This window comes from Coenobita brevimanus, chromosome 103 (assembly GCF_032717465.1).
Source record: "Coenobita brevimanus isolate Jiangsu-jjx chromosome 103, ASM3271746v2, whole genome shotgun sequence".
Taxonomy (NCBI): Eukaryota; Metazoa; Arthropoda; class Malacostraca; order Decapoda; family Coenobitidae; genus Coenobita; species Coenobita brevimanus.
Genome location: NC_137056.1, coordinates 33,231,089 through 33,248,728, shown reverse-complemented (window position 1 = coordinate 33,248,728; position 17,640 = coordinate 33,231,089). Strand labels below are relative to the sequence as shown.

At 42.8% G+C, this 17,640-nt stretch overlaps 1 protein-coding gene across 1 annotated transcript in view; it reads right to left on the bottom strand.

Annotated features, from left to right (window-relative positions):
• The window catches only part of LOC145415667 (uncharacterized), a 547,996-nt gene that overhangs the window by 36,486 nt on the left and 493,870 nt on the right, over positions 1 to 17,640 (bottom strand). The window contains exons 24-25 of the mRNA XM_080284883.1: positions 12,845 to 13,057; positions 8,116 to 8,328 (exon numbers count right to left, since the gene is read on the bottom strand). Coding sequence (XP_080141009.1) covers positions 8,116 to 8,328; positions 12,845 to 13,057 — 426 coding nt within the window. The remainder of the gene's footprint in view (positions 1 to 8,115; positions 8,329 to 12,844; positions 13,058 to 17,640) is intronic.

Genomic DNA, 17,640 nt, shown 5'->3' with positions numbered 1-17,640 from the left:
ATTCATCCTGTGCTGCATCTCTTCTGTCTGTTGCTCCTGCACAGACACAGAGAACTCCTTGAGCAGGTCCATGATGGCATCTTCACTGGGTTGTGTTCCATGTTCAGCTATCCCTGCTGCTTGCACTGGGTCTTCCACCTCTTCCACTTCCCGGGGTCTGCTGAGGTAGTGGGCTATCAGAGCTTGCTGTCTTGCATTCAGTTTCTCACTGAACACAGTGTTTATCAGCTCTGCTAATGCAGAGCATGGAACAGGCGCTCATGCTTGCTCACAAACTCTGCTAAGTTGACTTCCTTCAGCAAATTCTCGAGTGAACACACGATGAAAGTGATGACATCGTTGGAGTTTTGTTGTCTTCTTTAGGCTGCTCTACTGGCTGCTGCTGTTCCATATTGTCCTCTTCCAACTCCAACATTTCTACAACAGAAACTGTTGGTGTGTGGTTGATCAAGGGCTTCAATTCGTTGTTGGTTACATCAACAAACCTGGGAAATGGGATCCACCACGCAGTTTGTTTACGTTTTTCTTGCCGTGAACGGAGGAGTTTTCATGCAAAACCTAGTGTTTGGGAATATTTGTAGGCCACCGCTAACCATGAAACGGCAAACGATGATGCCACTAACTGCAGGGCTGCACCGTACAATAAGCCAACCTCTCGCAACATCCAGTGCATATTTAGAGTTGCGGCAAATAGCAACTAGGCACCATGTTTCCTTCCATCCACTACCAACACTTGTTCAACCACTCTGCACTGTTCTCGCTTTTATTTCTATCATTTTTTATTTCATTTTCAATACTTATTAATATGATGAGTTTAGCCATTTTTTAGCATTATGTATGTTTTATTTTATGATTGTCTACATTGTTTATGACAGATAATGCTTGATTTTACTAGTATATATAGAGAGAATGGTTAGGTTGAATGTCACTATTAAAAAAAAAGAAGGTAATCATAACTGACACTGTTTACTGCAGCACCTTTCATATACAGTAACATGAAAACATAAGAGGATGACTGCATTAAACCTGTTGGCCCATGCTTATGCAGTACTTATAAGAATGTGACTACATTATTGGTCACATGGAAAAAAAAAAAAATCTTTGCACAATTGTGGATTCTACATTTCAGTTCTTATGCTTAGGCACAGATGTGGAATGGGTGTGGCACTCTATTTATTTTAAGGCTTATCTTCTTTGTATCCATTTCACTTTCCACTTTCTATGAAGTACACTCAATCCTTGAGTACAATGTGGTTAAGTACAGTAATATGTTTTTGTTCTAACGCACTCAGCATAATGCAACAGGTTACATCAACATGCAGAAAAACTCGAGCTCACACGGGAAGTCAGTTGGCCTGGAAACGAAATTTGAAAGTTTCACACGGTGATGTCACCCGCCAGACTCACCATGATTGGCCGGCTTACATCCGGGTACCTGTCCTGGGCACACTCAAGGCCATATAGTTAGGAAAAAATTTAAGGACTTTACAATTTTAGGCAACAAAATGGAACAAAAATGTAGGCTAATCAGAAAACAATTATTTTCATCCACGTCTTCTTGTAAATTAGCATTCATTTCCACACTCTTTGTTCAATTTTGTGCTTCCCAACACATTTCGGATCGAATGAGCATATGGCTATCAGTCCTTTTGTCTCACTGAGTTTTACCCCACACTCATATAGGTTTAGCAATTGTAGGGGATGAAATGGTACAAGAATGTTTGCTAATAAGAAAAAAATTACTCTTTCATCCATGTGATCTCGTAAGTTAGCGTTCCGTTTCACATTCTGTCTGATTTCATGCTTCCCAACACATTTTCGACTGACTGAACATACGACTATCAGTCTTTCCTTGCATCACACTGAGTTCTGCCCGTGTTGTGCAGCAAGATTTTTTGTGTGTTTGTTTGAGTCTCAAGCGAGGACAATGACTCTTAGTCTCGCTGCATGATCAGCCCCAGCAACCCAAAAAACTACACATCTTATGCCTGGAAGTATGATAGCAAAGGAATTACAGCAGGGAAAGAGGCAGGCAGAAAGTATGCCCAGAAGTATGAGACAGCAAAGGAGTTTGAGCATGGAAAGAGGCAGGCAGAAATTATGCCCAGAAATATGAAATAGTAAAGGAGTTAGAGCAGGGAAAGAGGCAGGCAGAAATTATGTCTAGAAGTATGAGACAGTAAAGAGTTTGAGCAGGGAAAGAGGGAGGTAGAAATGGCACAAAAGCATGGCATGAATGAAAGAGCCATCAGAACAATGTGGAAGGACTGGGAGAAGATAATGATCATATGTGGGATCCCTGGTGATGCAAACCTGGCAGCAGTAAATGTTCATAATGTTGTCCTGAAGCTGCATGAGAAGCTCTTGGGACACTGATGTGAAGCAACGGAGAAAGAACAACTAGCCATATGTTCAGTCGGTTCGAAATGTGTTGGGAAGTGTGATATCGAACAAAGAATGTGAACTGAATGCTAACTTATGAGAACATAAGGATGAAAGAATAATTTTTTTTTATTAGCAAGCATTTTCATTCCATTTTGTCCCCTAAAACTGCGAAACCCATAAATTTTCATCTAAGCATATGGCCTGAAGACCCTACCGAAGGCCGCATGATACAAGAGAAGGCGAAACATCATGGCAACAACATTGGGGGTGGGGGGCAGGAGGGGAGAGAGTGCCGTGGAACTACGTATCAACAACACAAGGGTACCCAGCCCAATTTTTGTTTTTGTTAATGATATTTTTATTATCAGTAATATGTGGTTGAGAAGATTAGGAGAAATACACTGAGGTGGTTTGGACATGTGGAGAGAATGGAGAATGAAAGACTGACTAAGAGGGTGTATGTAGGTGAGGTGGAGGGAGGGAGAGGGAGAGGTAGACTGAGGATGAGGTGAAGGGATGGAGTTGAGAGGTATATGAGGGTGAGAGGGGGTGAGTTGGGGGGAGGGTAGTCAAATGGTGGGTGACAGAGCGACTTGGAGGCGTTTTGTCTGCGGCCACCCTTTGCGGGATTAGGGCGTCGGGCTATAGACAGATTCTTAATTACAACAATTACAGTATATCTCTTTCTGTGTTTTACTATATCTCTTTCAGTGTTTTACCTGATGGTGAGTATACATAGGGGGTAATTTACATGGGGTAGGGTAGTAAGAAGGGGTAGAAGTGAGTTTTGAAAATTCACCAGAACACATTGTACCGTTTTACACACAAACATGTTGGTTGAGTGACGTGCGTTTGAGTAGCACGGTCCCTGTTCAGTCCCTATTGCCGCGTTACTTGAAGATTGAGTGTATAATTTTCTTTTTTCTATGATGACTTATGGAGTAACTTACAATCTATTAAACTCCCAAAGCAATGGAATATGATATTCAATCTTTCATTGTACAGTATCTTTAAAAAGCTTCATTAAGATTCCAACAACTTACAACTCATTTGTGGAATGCCACATTTGTGCAATTTTTGAATACCATTACTTGGAAAACATATCAATGGCAGGCAAATTCTTGACAATCTTTCAAAAACACAAATAATGTGAATTATAGCTGAATTATAAAGCACCTGTTATTGAATCTGTAGGCTTTCCAGTCAAATCCTGTGCCACAATGGCGGAGTCTGCAGTTGTTGACATGACACCTTCTGTTTAAACACATGACCACAAGTTACAAGACTGCCAGGGATATTCTCTACATTATTTAATTTGTATGTGTCAGGGATCAAATGTTAGTATCACAATTAATATGTTTCATAAAATATATACAGGCATACCCTGGTTTAATGATGCAACTGGTTAAGTAAAAAACCCATCGATGGGCGGGGTATTGTATCTCGGAGTACATTTAACACGTAAAGTATAGGGATGCGTATTTGAGCCTTGGGTCCCCCCCCCCCACACACACACACAAAAAAAAGTTTGAAGCCAATCTAAATGGCCTAACAGCTGTAAAAGAAGCTAACCTGTCTCACTTGTACCCAGTCAAGGTCACTAGTGAATGCCATCTTCGACTCGTATTCAAACTCGGAAGAGAAGAAACAGCAGCATTGTATACAATTCCACCATCCGATGGTCCCGGGACAATTAATTAAACATCCGTTATGCATACTAGTAATGTACAGTATGAATGATGCAAAATTGTCCAAGGTGCGAACTGCTGTGATGGAGAATTGTTGATGTTTTGGCAGGGAATTCTCTTGATGGGGAATGCGATCGATGATGCAATCAGGATAGCTTGTTCAACAGCCTTTCTATGTGTCTTTTTTGTTACTGTTCTGGATGCTGAGCCCCTTTATTTTCTTCTCTCTTATTTTCCAACATTTATTTAGAAATTTCTTTGTATTTTCAAAGCGTTTTCCCTTGAACAGCCCGAATGTAAACACATGATTTATTGATCAATGATGTGATCTGGACAGCCTGTTCAAAGGCCCCTCTTTATGTCATTTTTGTTATTATTCTGGTTGCTGAGCTCTTTTATTTTTTCTCTCTTATTTTCCAACATTTATTTAGAAATTCATTCATCATCATCCAATCCTACGTTGCCCCATGAGGAGTGTAGGAGCCCGGGGCTAGGCAAGTTGGTCCTGACATTTAAGATGAGAGTGACGAGACTCACTCATCCCTGAGTGGCATTACATGAGCAATAAACCCCAACCACCCCTTGGATATAAACCTTCACCGGCTCAATCTGACTGGAGTGCAATAATTACCCACTAAACCACCAGGCACCAAAATTTGGCTGTCATTACCACCCAGCGTAGTAAATGGTTTCCTGGTGTACAGAAAATCATTTGGCTCGTCACTCAGTGTAGAGTCACCCACAAGCAGGAAGAAGAGGAAAGAATGAAGGAAAGAAAGACAGAAGAGGGAGTGTAAAGTCACCCGTAGGCAGAAGGATGAGGAAAGAATGAAGGAAAGAAAGACAGAAGAGGATGGAAGGAAAGGAGGATGGAGGAGAGGAAAGGGCAGACACCCGAGAGCAGCACTACATCGAGTGAGTGGATAAAACTCTTCTGTATTTTCAAAGCGTTTTTTTAAACATGATTTATCTACAGTATGTCACAGTTTTCATCAATGCATGAAATATTTACTCTCTAAGGTTTTCATAATAATTAATACTGTATTTATTTAAAAGTACAGTATTATTATGTATTCCACGATAGGGTAGATGACAGTTCAATGGTCAAACACGAAATATTCTTTGTTGAGTCGCCTAGCTGTCCACACTCATTTGTACCTTGTCTGATGGACGAGACTCCATACCCCAAATGAAGGTGTTCACTCCACATATGACTAAAACACATTAATCTAAGTCTAAAAACAGTTTTAAATCAACCTAAACACAAAATTTAAGTCTAAAATATCAGCAAAGTTAAAAAAAAAAAAATCAAAACCCAACACAAACCCAGGAGCAGGTCTATGACAGGTGGGGTAGGGAGGTGTTTCTACCCCACCCCCCCTCACTATCCCGGGATATCGCAAATCTGTTTTGCCTGTATTTTAACTTACTAAACACAAATGACATCATTTGTTCTCCAGTTTTCCCACTGCATTTTATTTTCCATTTCTTTCTTCTCTAAGGATTTCTGGTATCTCTGTGCATCATCTTCCCTTGCCCAGGTCAGATGGAGCAACCCTAGGCACCACAGCGAGGAAGATTTAATGATGAAATCTAATAACAGTAATCGCAGTTAAAAGTAAAAAGCATGCTGGACATTCAGTTTGCCTGCCCCTGCTGCCTGTGCCACTAGGAGACAACCTGTCAGCCTGAGTTCATCTCGCTAGGTTTAGATCAGGTTATTATCCAGCCCTCCTCAGTTAAAACCTTAGATTTGGACTGGGTGGAATCACAGATGACATGTACACCTTACAACATTGCATACATAATGGAACACTGCACAACACATCACACTTGAACTTAGGCACAATATCATCAGCGCAGGGAACCTATTGGACTACCCCATAGGGGCAGCTGCTTGTCTGTGGTTGATGGGTCTGCTCAGACAGGGGGAGGACCAGGGTTAAGCAACAATGACAACATGAGCAACAACAACAACAATATTCATTGCTGGCAGATGCATGTACAGAAGTGTGGGGTTGGGAATACATCTTGCCACAGTCACAGCAACTGGTATATAGTTGAACCTCATTAAGTGACTGGGCTATGCCAAGCAACAACTAATCATATAGCAAATGATCGTATTGCAATGTGGGTTCAATGGTGATATGTTTTTGGTCAAGGGTTGCCCACTTTAAAAAGTCTAAAAATAAGTTTCCAACTCACTTGAAGTGGTTCCTTGGTCAGCCCAAGTTGCCAAAATGGATCCTGCTAAAGGCTGAGAGACAGCTGGCATCTCTGGGCACTCACTTGTGGTCATCAAGAGCAATGATAAATGATGAAGACAGTGATCCAGAGAAGCAGCAGGAGTGCAAGACAGTGGGACAGTGATTTGGTGCAGCAGTGGCAGCAGCAGTGGTGGGGGTGGGGGGGTGGGGGGTGGGGAGGAGGAGGAGGAGGCAGCCAAACTGAAGGCAGGTGATGCAGGGCAGTGTGTCAATGTTCTGCTGGTGGAGGGCCTCAGCTCTTCTTCCATGCTGGAGGATGGCCTGGGTTGGAAGTACAGTATTGCATCATGTTAAGGTTATATGTTTCACTGCTCTCTTCATTTGGGTAAGTAGTCTGTTGTACATAGCTATGATGATCCTTTTCGATTGTCTAACAAGTAGTGTCACTCTTGGGCTCCTGGCAGGATTTGGACTTTTCTTGGGTGAACAGCATGGCCATGCTCTCCAATGAGGTCTGCCCCCTTGCCAGACATTACTGCCAAGTGTTACATTAATTCACAACTAATTTGTGCCCTTCCCACTTTAAATTGCACACGACACACTTAGTCGCACTCCTATACCAATATTATGATAGTAATGGTGGTCCAATGACTATGCACACATAAGAAGGCAATGTAGTACGATGTTTGCAAGGAGACACACAATCACTGCAGCAAGACTAGATGGAGTGGGTGAGCAGCATGGGGACTTCAAACAGGTGGCGGGAAGAAGGCGACATGTGCAGCTGACTCAGAATGGGGTTCTCCACACGTGATCACTGGGTGACCATCTTGTTTCAAACACATGACGGGTTGCCTTCCTTGTTGCCACATAGACACATGGACACCTCACAGGGGTGGGAAGGCTCATAACAAAGCAAAGATTCGCGATCGCTAATTGTCGAAGATGTATAACTTCTTAATGATCATATATGCGGAAGACTGCAAAGCGATCAATCATACAGCAAAGTTGGGCTATACTAGCTCAATCAATGTATGGGACAATACTAAGGGGCTCAAGTGAGTTGCCTATTACCACAAACCTCCCTGGGATTCATCATGCAGTTTTTGGTGGCACTAACTCAATCAATGCCAATGAAGTTCAAGCCCATTGCACCAATCAATGCCATCAGCACTGAAAGAGTTAAAATCATCTATGATGGGGTGGGGGGGCAGGTTCTTTCTTAAGCTGAATAAAATCATCTGGCAGTATCACTACTAACATACAAATGTCATCAAAACCATCATCATTGTGAATGAGTTAATAATGTTTCGGGGGAGTTCAAATAAATCTCTCAGACTCTTTTTACTCAGTCTTAGCTCAGTACAATAAATTCATTGAGTGTTAGCTGGAATACAAATACTTGAACTGTCCTGTCCAAAAATGAGTCAAGATTGCTTCAGGGGAAACCAAACTAAATTAGACAGCAAAAGGATGTTCACCATTGCCTTTCCATGTCTGGACTGAGCAGCCTAGTCCTGGGACCCTACTCTCCTATCATAATGGGATTATAAAGTGTTAGGAAAACACCCTGAGATGGTTTGGCCATGTGAAGAGAATACAGGATGATACACTGACTGGGTGAGAGCATGTGCAATAGGTGGAGAGGGAAAGGAAGACCAAGGATGAAGTAGTGGGAGTGAAATGAGGGTTGCGTAAGTAGCAGAAACAAAAGCATGATGGCAGAGGACAAGGCAACAAGGTGGCAATTAATCTGTGGTCTGGTATGTCCTCTAGGATTAAGGCATCTGACTATAAACATACAAACAGAAAATGCAACTGGATGATGTCCTTACCTGTGTGCCATTGGGGTTGTGATTGAAGTCATCCACAATGCCTGTCCTCTCCTTGACTGGCACCTGGCCTGATATGGTGTTGCACTTGAAGCCTGCATCCTGGAGGTATCCACTAACCAGCTCTAACATGGAGGTCCACTGGGATACAACAATACATTTCTCAGGTGTATCCAGAAACTGAATTTTTTTCAATTCTTCAATAAGGCGCTTAATCTGTGGACAGCAAAACATTAAACAATATTACTGCACTGATGTGACAAAGTGAGTTACAAAGATTACAGCAGCATAAAATAATAGCCTGTAACACTATCTGAGGACGGCATTCATTATTACTACAGTATAAACTGTTAAATCCAAAATGCTTGGATTTAAGTGCTTCACGGATCATGGAATATTGTGGAATGTAGAATTATAATGCTAACTAGTGAGAAAGTATTGTAATAAATAGCCCATAGAACCATGAACAGTAGTAATGGTACAATGACCCCAGCCTGTGTGGCTGAGCAAAACTGGTAAAAAAAAATAAATAAATAAAATATAAAATAAAATAAAAACCCATCACAAAACTGGGGGTAGGCCTACAATGGGCGGGGTAGGGTGGTATTTCCACCCCCATCACTATTCCGGGGTATCGCATAAGGGGTATCATAAATTGGGGTTTGTCTGTATGTCCGACCACTACCTGATGGAGGGAAAGTTGAGAGCAGGTATGAGGTGAGTGAGAGCTAGGAGAGTTAGGTGTGGCAGGGAGATTTTGAAAGTGACTGAGTTGGATAAAACAGAGAAAATGACAGAGTATCAGATGAAGTTGAAAGATGAGTGGAATGCAGTTAAAGACCTGGAAACTGGTAGTGTGGAGGAGGAATGGCAGTTGTTTAAGAGCGCTATGGTGGGGCATGCGGAAGAGGTGTGTGGAGTGAGACAAGTGGGAAGTGGTGTAGAAAAGGGAGGTGAATGGTGGTGTAAGGAAGTAAGCATGGCTGTGGCTGAAAAGAGACTTGCATATGAAGTGTGACTGCAGAGGAAGGAAGAGGTGTCATAAGAGAAGTATATGGAAAAGAGGAATAGGGCGGGAAGGGCTGTGCATCATGCTAAAGTGGCAGCAGATGAGAGGTAGGGTAGGCAGTTGACTAAGAATTTTCATCAGAATAAGAAAATGTTTTGGAAGGAGGTGAAAGGGTGCGAAAGGGAGAGTCTGGGAAAGAAGAGCGAGTAACGGCAGAGGATGGAAGGATGTTAACTGAGATGGATGCAGTAAGGAAGAGATGGGCAGAGTATTTTGAAAGATTGTTAAATGTTGAGGAGGAAAGGAGGCTGAGATTGTGGCAGATGGAAGGGTGCAAGGAATAAATGTGTTGGGAAAGCTGAATGACTCTTTGATCACGATGGAGGAAGTGCAGGGGGCAGTAAAGGAGATGAAAGCAGGGAAAGCTGCAGATATGGATGGGTGTGCTGTGGAATGCCTGAAAGGTGATGAAGCAACTATTCTTGAGTGGTTAGTAAGACTGCTGAATGTGCGTTCTGTGAGTGGTATGGTGCCAATTGACTGGGAATGTGCTTGTGTGGTTCCGTTATATCAAGATAAGGGTGATAAAGTATGAATGTACTAGCTTTAGGGATATAAGTCTGTTAAGTGTTGTAGGTAAGGCGTATGGTGATGTGTTAATTAAGAGAGTTAGGGAGGATACAAAGGGTGTGATTGGTGATGAGCAGTGTGGCTTTAGGAGAGGGAGGGGATGTGTGGAACAGGTGTTTGCTGTGAGACAGGTGTGTGAAAAGTATTTGGTGAAAGATATGGATATTTTGGGCATTCATGGAGTTAGAGAAAGTGTATGACAGAACCAATGGGGAGGCTTTGTGGACTATTCTGAGATTGTATGGACTTGATGGTAGGTTGTTAAATGGAGTGAAAAGTTTTTATGTAAACAGCAGAGCGTGTGTAAGAGTGGGACATACTGTAAGTGACTGGTTTCCCGTGAGTGTGGGGCCACGGCAGGGATGTGTGATGTCACCACGGTTGTTTAATATTAATATGGATGGTGTTGTACGGGAGGTGAAGGCGAGAGTGTTAGGTGAAAGTATGAGTCTGGTGTTGCTGATGGTAGAGAGTGGAATCTGGATCAGCTGCTGTTTGCGGATGATACTGCACTGGTGGCTGATTCGGAGGAGAGATTGAGACAGTTGGTAGAGGAGTTTGGAAGGGTATGTGAAAGGAGAAAATTGAGAGTAAATGAGAACAAGAGTAATGTGATGAAGCATACGAGGTTGGTAGATGGTGGGAGGATGAATACAGTTTTGAGAGGTGAGTTGCTTGAGGAGGTAGAGTGTTTTAAGTATTTAGGGTCACATGTTGCTATGGATGGAAAAATAGATGTGGAAAAGAAGATTAGAATGAATGAAGTAGAAAAAGTGCTAGGAGGAATGAAAAAAAAAAAAAAAACAGATGTCGTTCACTTAGAATGGATGTAAAGAGAAGGCTGTATGAGAGTGTTGTGGTACTGATTGCATTACATGGGGCTGAAACATGGAATATGGGTGTAGCAGTAAGGAAAAGTTTGAATGTAATGGAGATAAGGTGTCTGTGGAGTATGTGTGGAGTGATGCATATGGATCGAGTGAGAAATGATGAAATGTGAAGGAGAACTGGAGTTATGCGGGAGATGCCTGACAGACTTGAGCAGAGAGTGTTGCAATGGTTTGGGCGTATGGAAAGAATGGATGAAGAGCAATTGGTGAAAAAGACAACTGGATAGGATGTGAGAGGTGCAAGGCTGACAAGAAGACCACTAATATGATGGATGGACAGTGTAAAGAGAGGATTAAATGCAAGAGGGATGTCTGTAGAGGAGCGAAGAGTGGCTGTGCATGAGAGGAATGACTGGAAACTGTGAATGAATAAATGGTGATGCGGCCATGAGGGGATATTCTCCCACATTTGGTCTGACCAGCTGATCATGTCAGATACGGGTAAGGGGACGGGTTTTGACCATTCAGTGAGGAGTCAGATGCGAGTTTTTGGTCAGCTTGTGGGCTGGGGTCCGTATTACTCTATTAATCATGCACGGCTGTTAGCATCCAAGTGATCTGGGTGGCCAAGGGACTTTGACCATTCGGTAGCGATCTGGACAGCCATTTTGGCTCAGCCTGTGGGTTACGGGCCATTACCCACGAGTGGCCGGTAGCATCCAAGTGAACTGGGTGGCCGGGGGACTTTGACCATTCGGTAGGGATCTGGACATCCATTTTTAGCCCAGCTTCTAGGTTACGGTCTATAATCCATGCGTGAACAGAGCAGCCAGCGTGTCACCCGAGTGAATTTTCGATATTGTCGGCTGCCCAGCCGATGATGTCGGAACTTTTATGCTCGAATACGGACAAATAAATCCAGATACGGAAATAATAATCCAAGGTCTAATGTCTGTATATGGAGCATGTCCGGATACAGAGCATCAACATAATGTAACTGAGTGATTACTGTATATAACTGACTGATTGAGTATAATTAAAATCTGGCGGCGCAACTGCCAGGGTCATATACTGCCGGAGAACAAGGTAAAAGATGCAGCAAATAAAAAGTGCATATTCAAAATAAAGTAAATACCCTACTGTATATAAAATTACCCATTATCATTCATATGCAAGAAAAGCTAAAAAAGAAAGATTAACCCGTGCCATGCTAGCAACATAGATCTACGTCCCCTTCAGAAATGCCTGTGACATAGATTTATGTCCTGCAGCACTGCGAAGTCATCGCAAGGAACCAAAGTAAAAGGAAAGGTAATAAAGTATCTCGCTAACTTCAGAAATCTCTCCACTACCCTTACAACACTGATTTAGGAGCGCGGGAGGCAGTGAGTGTCTTCACAGGCTCACAGCCGCTCTGCTCTTTCAGTAACCTTGAAGATTTCAGAGGTCGAGTGACACCAACCTGACTTGATTCAATCAACTTTCTGGCTTTGGTGATTACTGTACTTTTATTAGTGCCAGGGTCTTATATCGATGTATAAAGTCCAATTACCCACAGAAAAAAAAAAAAAATCCAAAATCGGTTCACAAGCTCATATTCGCTCTGCTCTCTCGGTGACCTTGAAGATTTCAGAGGTCGAGTTGAACAAAGCTGACTCGATTCAACCAACTTTCTGTGTTTGGGATCTTATATTGTTGTATTAAGCCCATTTAGCCAGAAAGGAATTATCCAAAATCGGTTCACAAGCTGACAGCCGCATGCTCTCTCAGTAACCTCAAAGATTTCAGAGGTAGAATGGCACCACCCTGATTTGATTCAGCCAACTGTCTGGCTTTAGTGATTACTTTCATTAGTGCCAGAAATCTTATATTGATGTGTTATGCCCATTTGCCCAGGGGAAAAAAAAAAATCCAAAATCGGGTGGCATAGAGGGATATCTTTTTTTTTTTTTCCCCAGTGCAGTACAGGTGAAATATTGAACACCATATTATACAAACAAAAATAACCATACATAATATGCAATATAACCCTTTCAGTCTGGTGGTGTATTTTATATATTTTTTCTTATTATACACAGGCAATTTCATTCAGCTTTGAAGAGTCTTTTTGAAATGAGCAGACTGGATATAGCTTTCATTTATACAGAACTTTCATTGCCAGAGGTCTTTCCTAGGCTGAATTTGTCTGGAGGTAGCCAAAACATGTACAAAAAACATGTAATTGGATTGAAGGGTTTAAGATGAAAAACGGTATTCAACTAACCTTAGAACTTTTCTTTGAGCGCTTGAACACTGGGTTATTAAGACTCAGGACACTGTCTGTCTCCTGTTGCTGTTGTTGCTGTTCCTCTTCTTCCTTTTCCTTGTCACCTGAGAGGGACATGTTAGCCAGCTGAGCCACCAGGTCAACCTCCCCTTCGACACTCTCTTCCTCACCTTCCAGTCCATCAATTTTCTCAGCCTCTCTCTCCAACATCTATCAAACAAAGGAGTGAATATGTACCTTAAAACAAGGGACATTACAGAAGCTACAAAGTGGAATTACAATAATTACACCACCAACAAATCTACAATGGTATGCTGCAGTCTTCTCATTATATCAGCGTTGCTATGAAGTTTGTTTGTGACAATAACACTGTGAAGGCAAGGCATGTTAAAAACCTAAAGTTTGTGCTATCAGTGTAGGATCTAAAGTCCTTCCTCTCCCTGGTACTGTTTGGTGTAGAATTTTTTGTAAATCCTTACTGGAATACACGGGATAAAGATGGCCATCACTGAAAGTGCTCATGATGAAATAACTAAAAAAAAAAAAACTATTATAAACAAAGAAAAATCTATCTATCGCCCTAATCCCGCAAAGGGTGGCAGCAGACAAAACCCCTCCAAGTCGCTCTGTCACCCACTATTTGACTACCCTCCCCCCAACTCACCCCCCTCTCCCTCATATACCTCTCAACTCCAGCCCTCCACCTCATCCTCGGTCTACCTCTCCCTCTCCCTCCCTCCACCTCACCTACACACACCCTCTTAGTCAGTCTTTCATTCTCCATTCTCTCCACATGTCCAAACCACCTCAGTATATTTCTCCTAATCTTCTCAACCACATCCATATCCACCCCACAATGTTCCTTCACTTCTTCATTCGTCAACCTGTCCCTCCATGTCACTCCACATGCTCGTCTCAAGTAACTCATTTCCACTGCTCTCACTCTTGACTTGTTCCCCTCTTGCAAGGGCCATGCCTCGCTTCCATACGTCAGGGTAGGGATCACAATACTATCATGCAGTGACTTCTTAACTTCCATATGCAACTCCTGATTTCTCATCACTGCTTTCAGTGAACCAACAACCTTCCTTCCCTGCTGTACCCTTTCACGCACTTCATCCCCCAAAGTTCCATCCTTACTTATCACACTACCCAAGTACTTGAATGCACTCACACTCTTCATATCCTCACCATCCAACCTCACTGTACATTCTGTGACTTCATTCCTCTCAAACACCATAACTTTACTTTTGTTTACATTAACTTTCAGCTTCTTCCTCCTACACACTGTCCCAAATTCATTCACCAAACCTTGCAACTCCCATTCGTCTTCACTCAACAATACTGTATCATCAGCAAACAGCAACACCGGAATCTTCCAAATCTCACCCTCATTCATTAGAGCCACCCCAACATCCACTGCCCTACCCTGCACCTCCTTTACAACCCCATCTGTGTATATATTAAACAGCCATGGAGATATCACAACCCTGTTTCAGTCCCACATTGAGATCAAAGAACTCACTCAGCTCACCATCCACTCGCACCGTAGCCCTAGCTCCTTCGTACATACTCTTCACAGCAGTCAACAATTTCCCCTCCACTCCATATATTCTTAATACCTTCCACATACTTTGCCTATCTATTCTGTCATAAGCTTTCTCCAAGTCCATGAAGGCAGCATACACTTTCTTTCCTTTCTCTAGATACTTCTCCACTAAACATCTTAGGACAAATATCTGATCTACACACCCTTTTCCCTTCCTAAATCCCCCTTGTTCTTCTCCAACTAGCTCCTCTGTCATATGCCTAACCCTATCAATGAGTATTCTACCATATATTTTACCAGTCACACTAAGAAGGCAAATACCCCTATGGTTACCACATACTTCTCTCTCCCCTTTTCCTTTATATAAAGGAACAATTATACCTGATTTCCAGTCCTCTGGAACCCGTCCCTTTTCCCATGCCAATCTACACAACTTCCACATCCACTCCACAACAATCTCACCCCCATACCTCAGCATTTCACCACATACTCCATCAATTCCTGGGGCCTTTCCCAACTTGATCTTCTTCATTGCTTCCACTACTTCCGTCCTACTGATCTCTTCCTCCCTCCTCTCATCTCTTCATCTCCCAGTCATTCCCCAACCACTTATACTCGCACTGCTCTCACTCTCTACATTCAACAAATCCTCAAAGAGCTCCTTCCATCTCCTCAATTTCTCTCTCTTCTCCACCAGCAATCTATCATTCCTATCTTTCACTCTCCTACTATTTCCCCTTACACACTGCTTTACTTTAATTACCTCCTTCCAAAACAATTTCTTACTCTCCCTCCATTTCACACTCAGATTCCTCCCAAACTCTTCATCCACTTTCTTCTTACTCTCCTTCACCAGTCTCTTCACCTCCCTTCTCCTACTCACATATACCTCTCTCTTCTCTCTCTCATTTTCTCCCCTACCTCTACTCGTTAACCATTCACTACATGCCTTCTTCTTTTGTTCCACAGCTCGTTTCACCTCATCATTCCACCATGCTCTCCCTTGCACACCCTTGCATCCCCTCCTCACTCAACAAACCATCTCACACGCTGTGCCTATCTCTTCCGTAAATATCTTACATACGTCTTCCACCCCTTCCATCTGCTCTAGCTCATACCTTCCCAATCTTTCTTACACTATGCTCTTATACTCTGCCATTTTCTCATTATCTTGCAAATTCTCCACTCTTCTCACAGGGGCTGTTTCCTCCTGTCTTCCCCTTCGTCTCCTCAACCATTTTCTTTGCAGCTTTAACTTGGCCATCACTAAGTGATGGTCCGAGACTCCATTCCCCCACCCTCTCCACACTCTTGCATCCAACACTTGTCTTCTCATTCGCACATCCACACACACGTAGTCTATCATTGCCTTTCATTCAACAAGTTCCCCATCCATCCTCCTCATTACTCTCCATGTATACCGATGGATCATCTTATGTTGAAAGTAGGTGTTGGCTATTGCCAACCCCTTACCAGCACAGATGTCCACCAAAGCACTACCATTCCCATCTACTTCAGCTGGCACACCCCACTGACCAACCACTCCATCCACTCGTACATACACAACTTTGCCATTCATGTCTCCAATCAAAAGCACTCTCTCGCTCCCCTCAAATTTGTCCATACATGCTTCTACTCTCGCCCAAAACTAATCTTTCACTCTTGCCACTCAGTCCTCTGTCAGAGCATACACAGATACAATTGCCCACGCTTGAATACCTACTTTCATTCTCACCCATACAATCCTTGCACCCACTGTTCCACACTCTCTTATATTCTCCTTCCACTTCTTGCTTATCATCGGACATACTCCCTCTCCTGCCCTCTCTTTCTCATTAACTCCCACACATATACCTAAACCATATTCCCATTCTTTCACCCATTCACCTTTCCATTTAGTTTCAGTCAATCCACATATATCCACTCTTGCATCCTCAAGCACCTGAACAATCTCTCTCTCTTTCACTTCATCATTCACTCCTCTCACATTCCATGTTCCCACCCTCAGAATGTCCTTTGTCCATTCCTTAGTCGTCAACGTATGGTCCGTCCTGGTCCGAGGCACTTTATTCGCTTGTTTAGTTAGTTCTTTTTACGGGGTGGGGCACTAACCCACCACCAACCCTTTTAGTCGCCTTGTACGACATGCAGTGATGCTGGGGGAGTAATCTTAAAACCCCCCTACCCCCAGGGGGTAAGAAAAATACAAGTTAAAATAAGGTTGGGCTCATTGGTATATATTTCACACCTAGCACATTCTTGCTGGCACATTTAGGAAGGAGGCCAAGCAGGGGCATAGCAAAGATAGTAAAAATGAGATGGCCGAGCCTAATTAAGGGGTGGCCTAGAAAGGTCTGAGATATTCCCCTCGAAGTGTGGGGTTGCCTGGCATACTTCACGTGTCATCGATGACACCGAGTTCAAGTCTCTGTATCTTACACACATACACACACGGCAATGCAAGCTGAAATAATGAACAAATGCTTCCAATCGGTTTTCACTAAATAAAGGGATTTTATGGAGGGGGAGGAAGTGCCTAGAAATGTAGTGATAAAAGATACAAAAGTGGAAGTGCAGGAAGTGTATAAATTACTGGAAACTCAAGATGTATGGAAAGCCCCAGGACTGGATGGAATCTCTAACTGGGTACTGAAGGAATGCAGAGAACAACTGGCAAATAAGTTTCATGGTTTAATTGTGTGTTCTCTGGAAGAAGGGAAAGTGCCTTGGGAATGGAAGAGGGCCAGTGTGGTACCAATTTATAAGGGAGGAAACAAGGAAGAACCCCTGAATTATATACCAGTGTCCCTGACCAGCATGGTCACAAAACTGTGCGAGAGAATCCTGAAAGACAGATGGATAAAACATCTGGAGGAGGTGAACATTTTGGCTGAAAGTCAGTTTGGATTCAGAAGTGGAAGGTTGTGTGTGTCCACCATGTTGAGTTTTTACTTAAGAGTGATTGACATGCTAAAGGAAAGAGACGGTTGGGTGGCCTGTGTGTATTTAGATTTGGAGAAAGCCTTCGACAAGGTAGCCCACAAGTGACTAATGTGGAAATTGAAGCATATAGGAGGACTGAAGGGAAACCTCCTGGAGTGGATGAAAGACTTCTTGAAAGATAGACAAATGAGGACAGTAATAAAGGACAGGATGTTTGGATGGAGGGAGGAAATAAGTGGAGTTCCACAGGGCTCGGTGTTCGCGCCAGTAATGTTCCTGATTTACGTAAATGATATAGTAG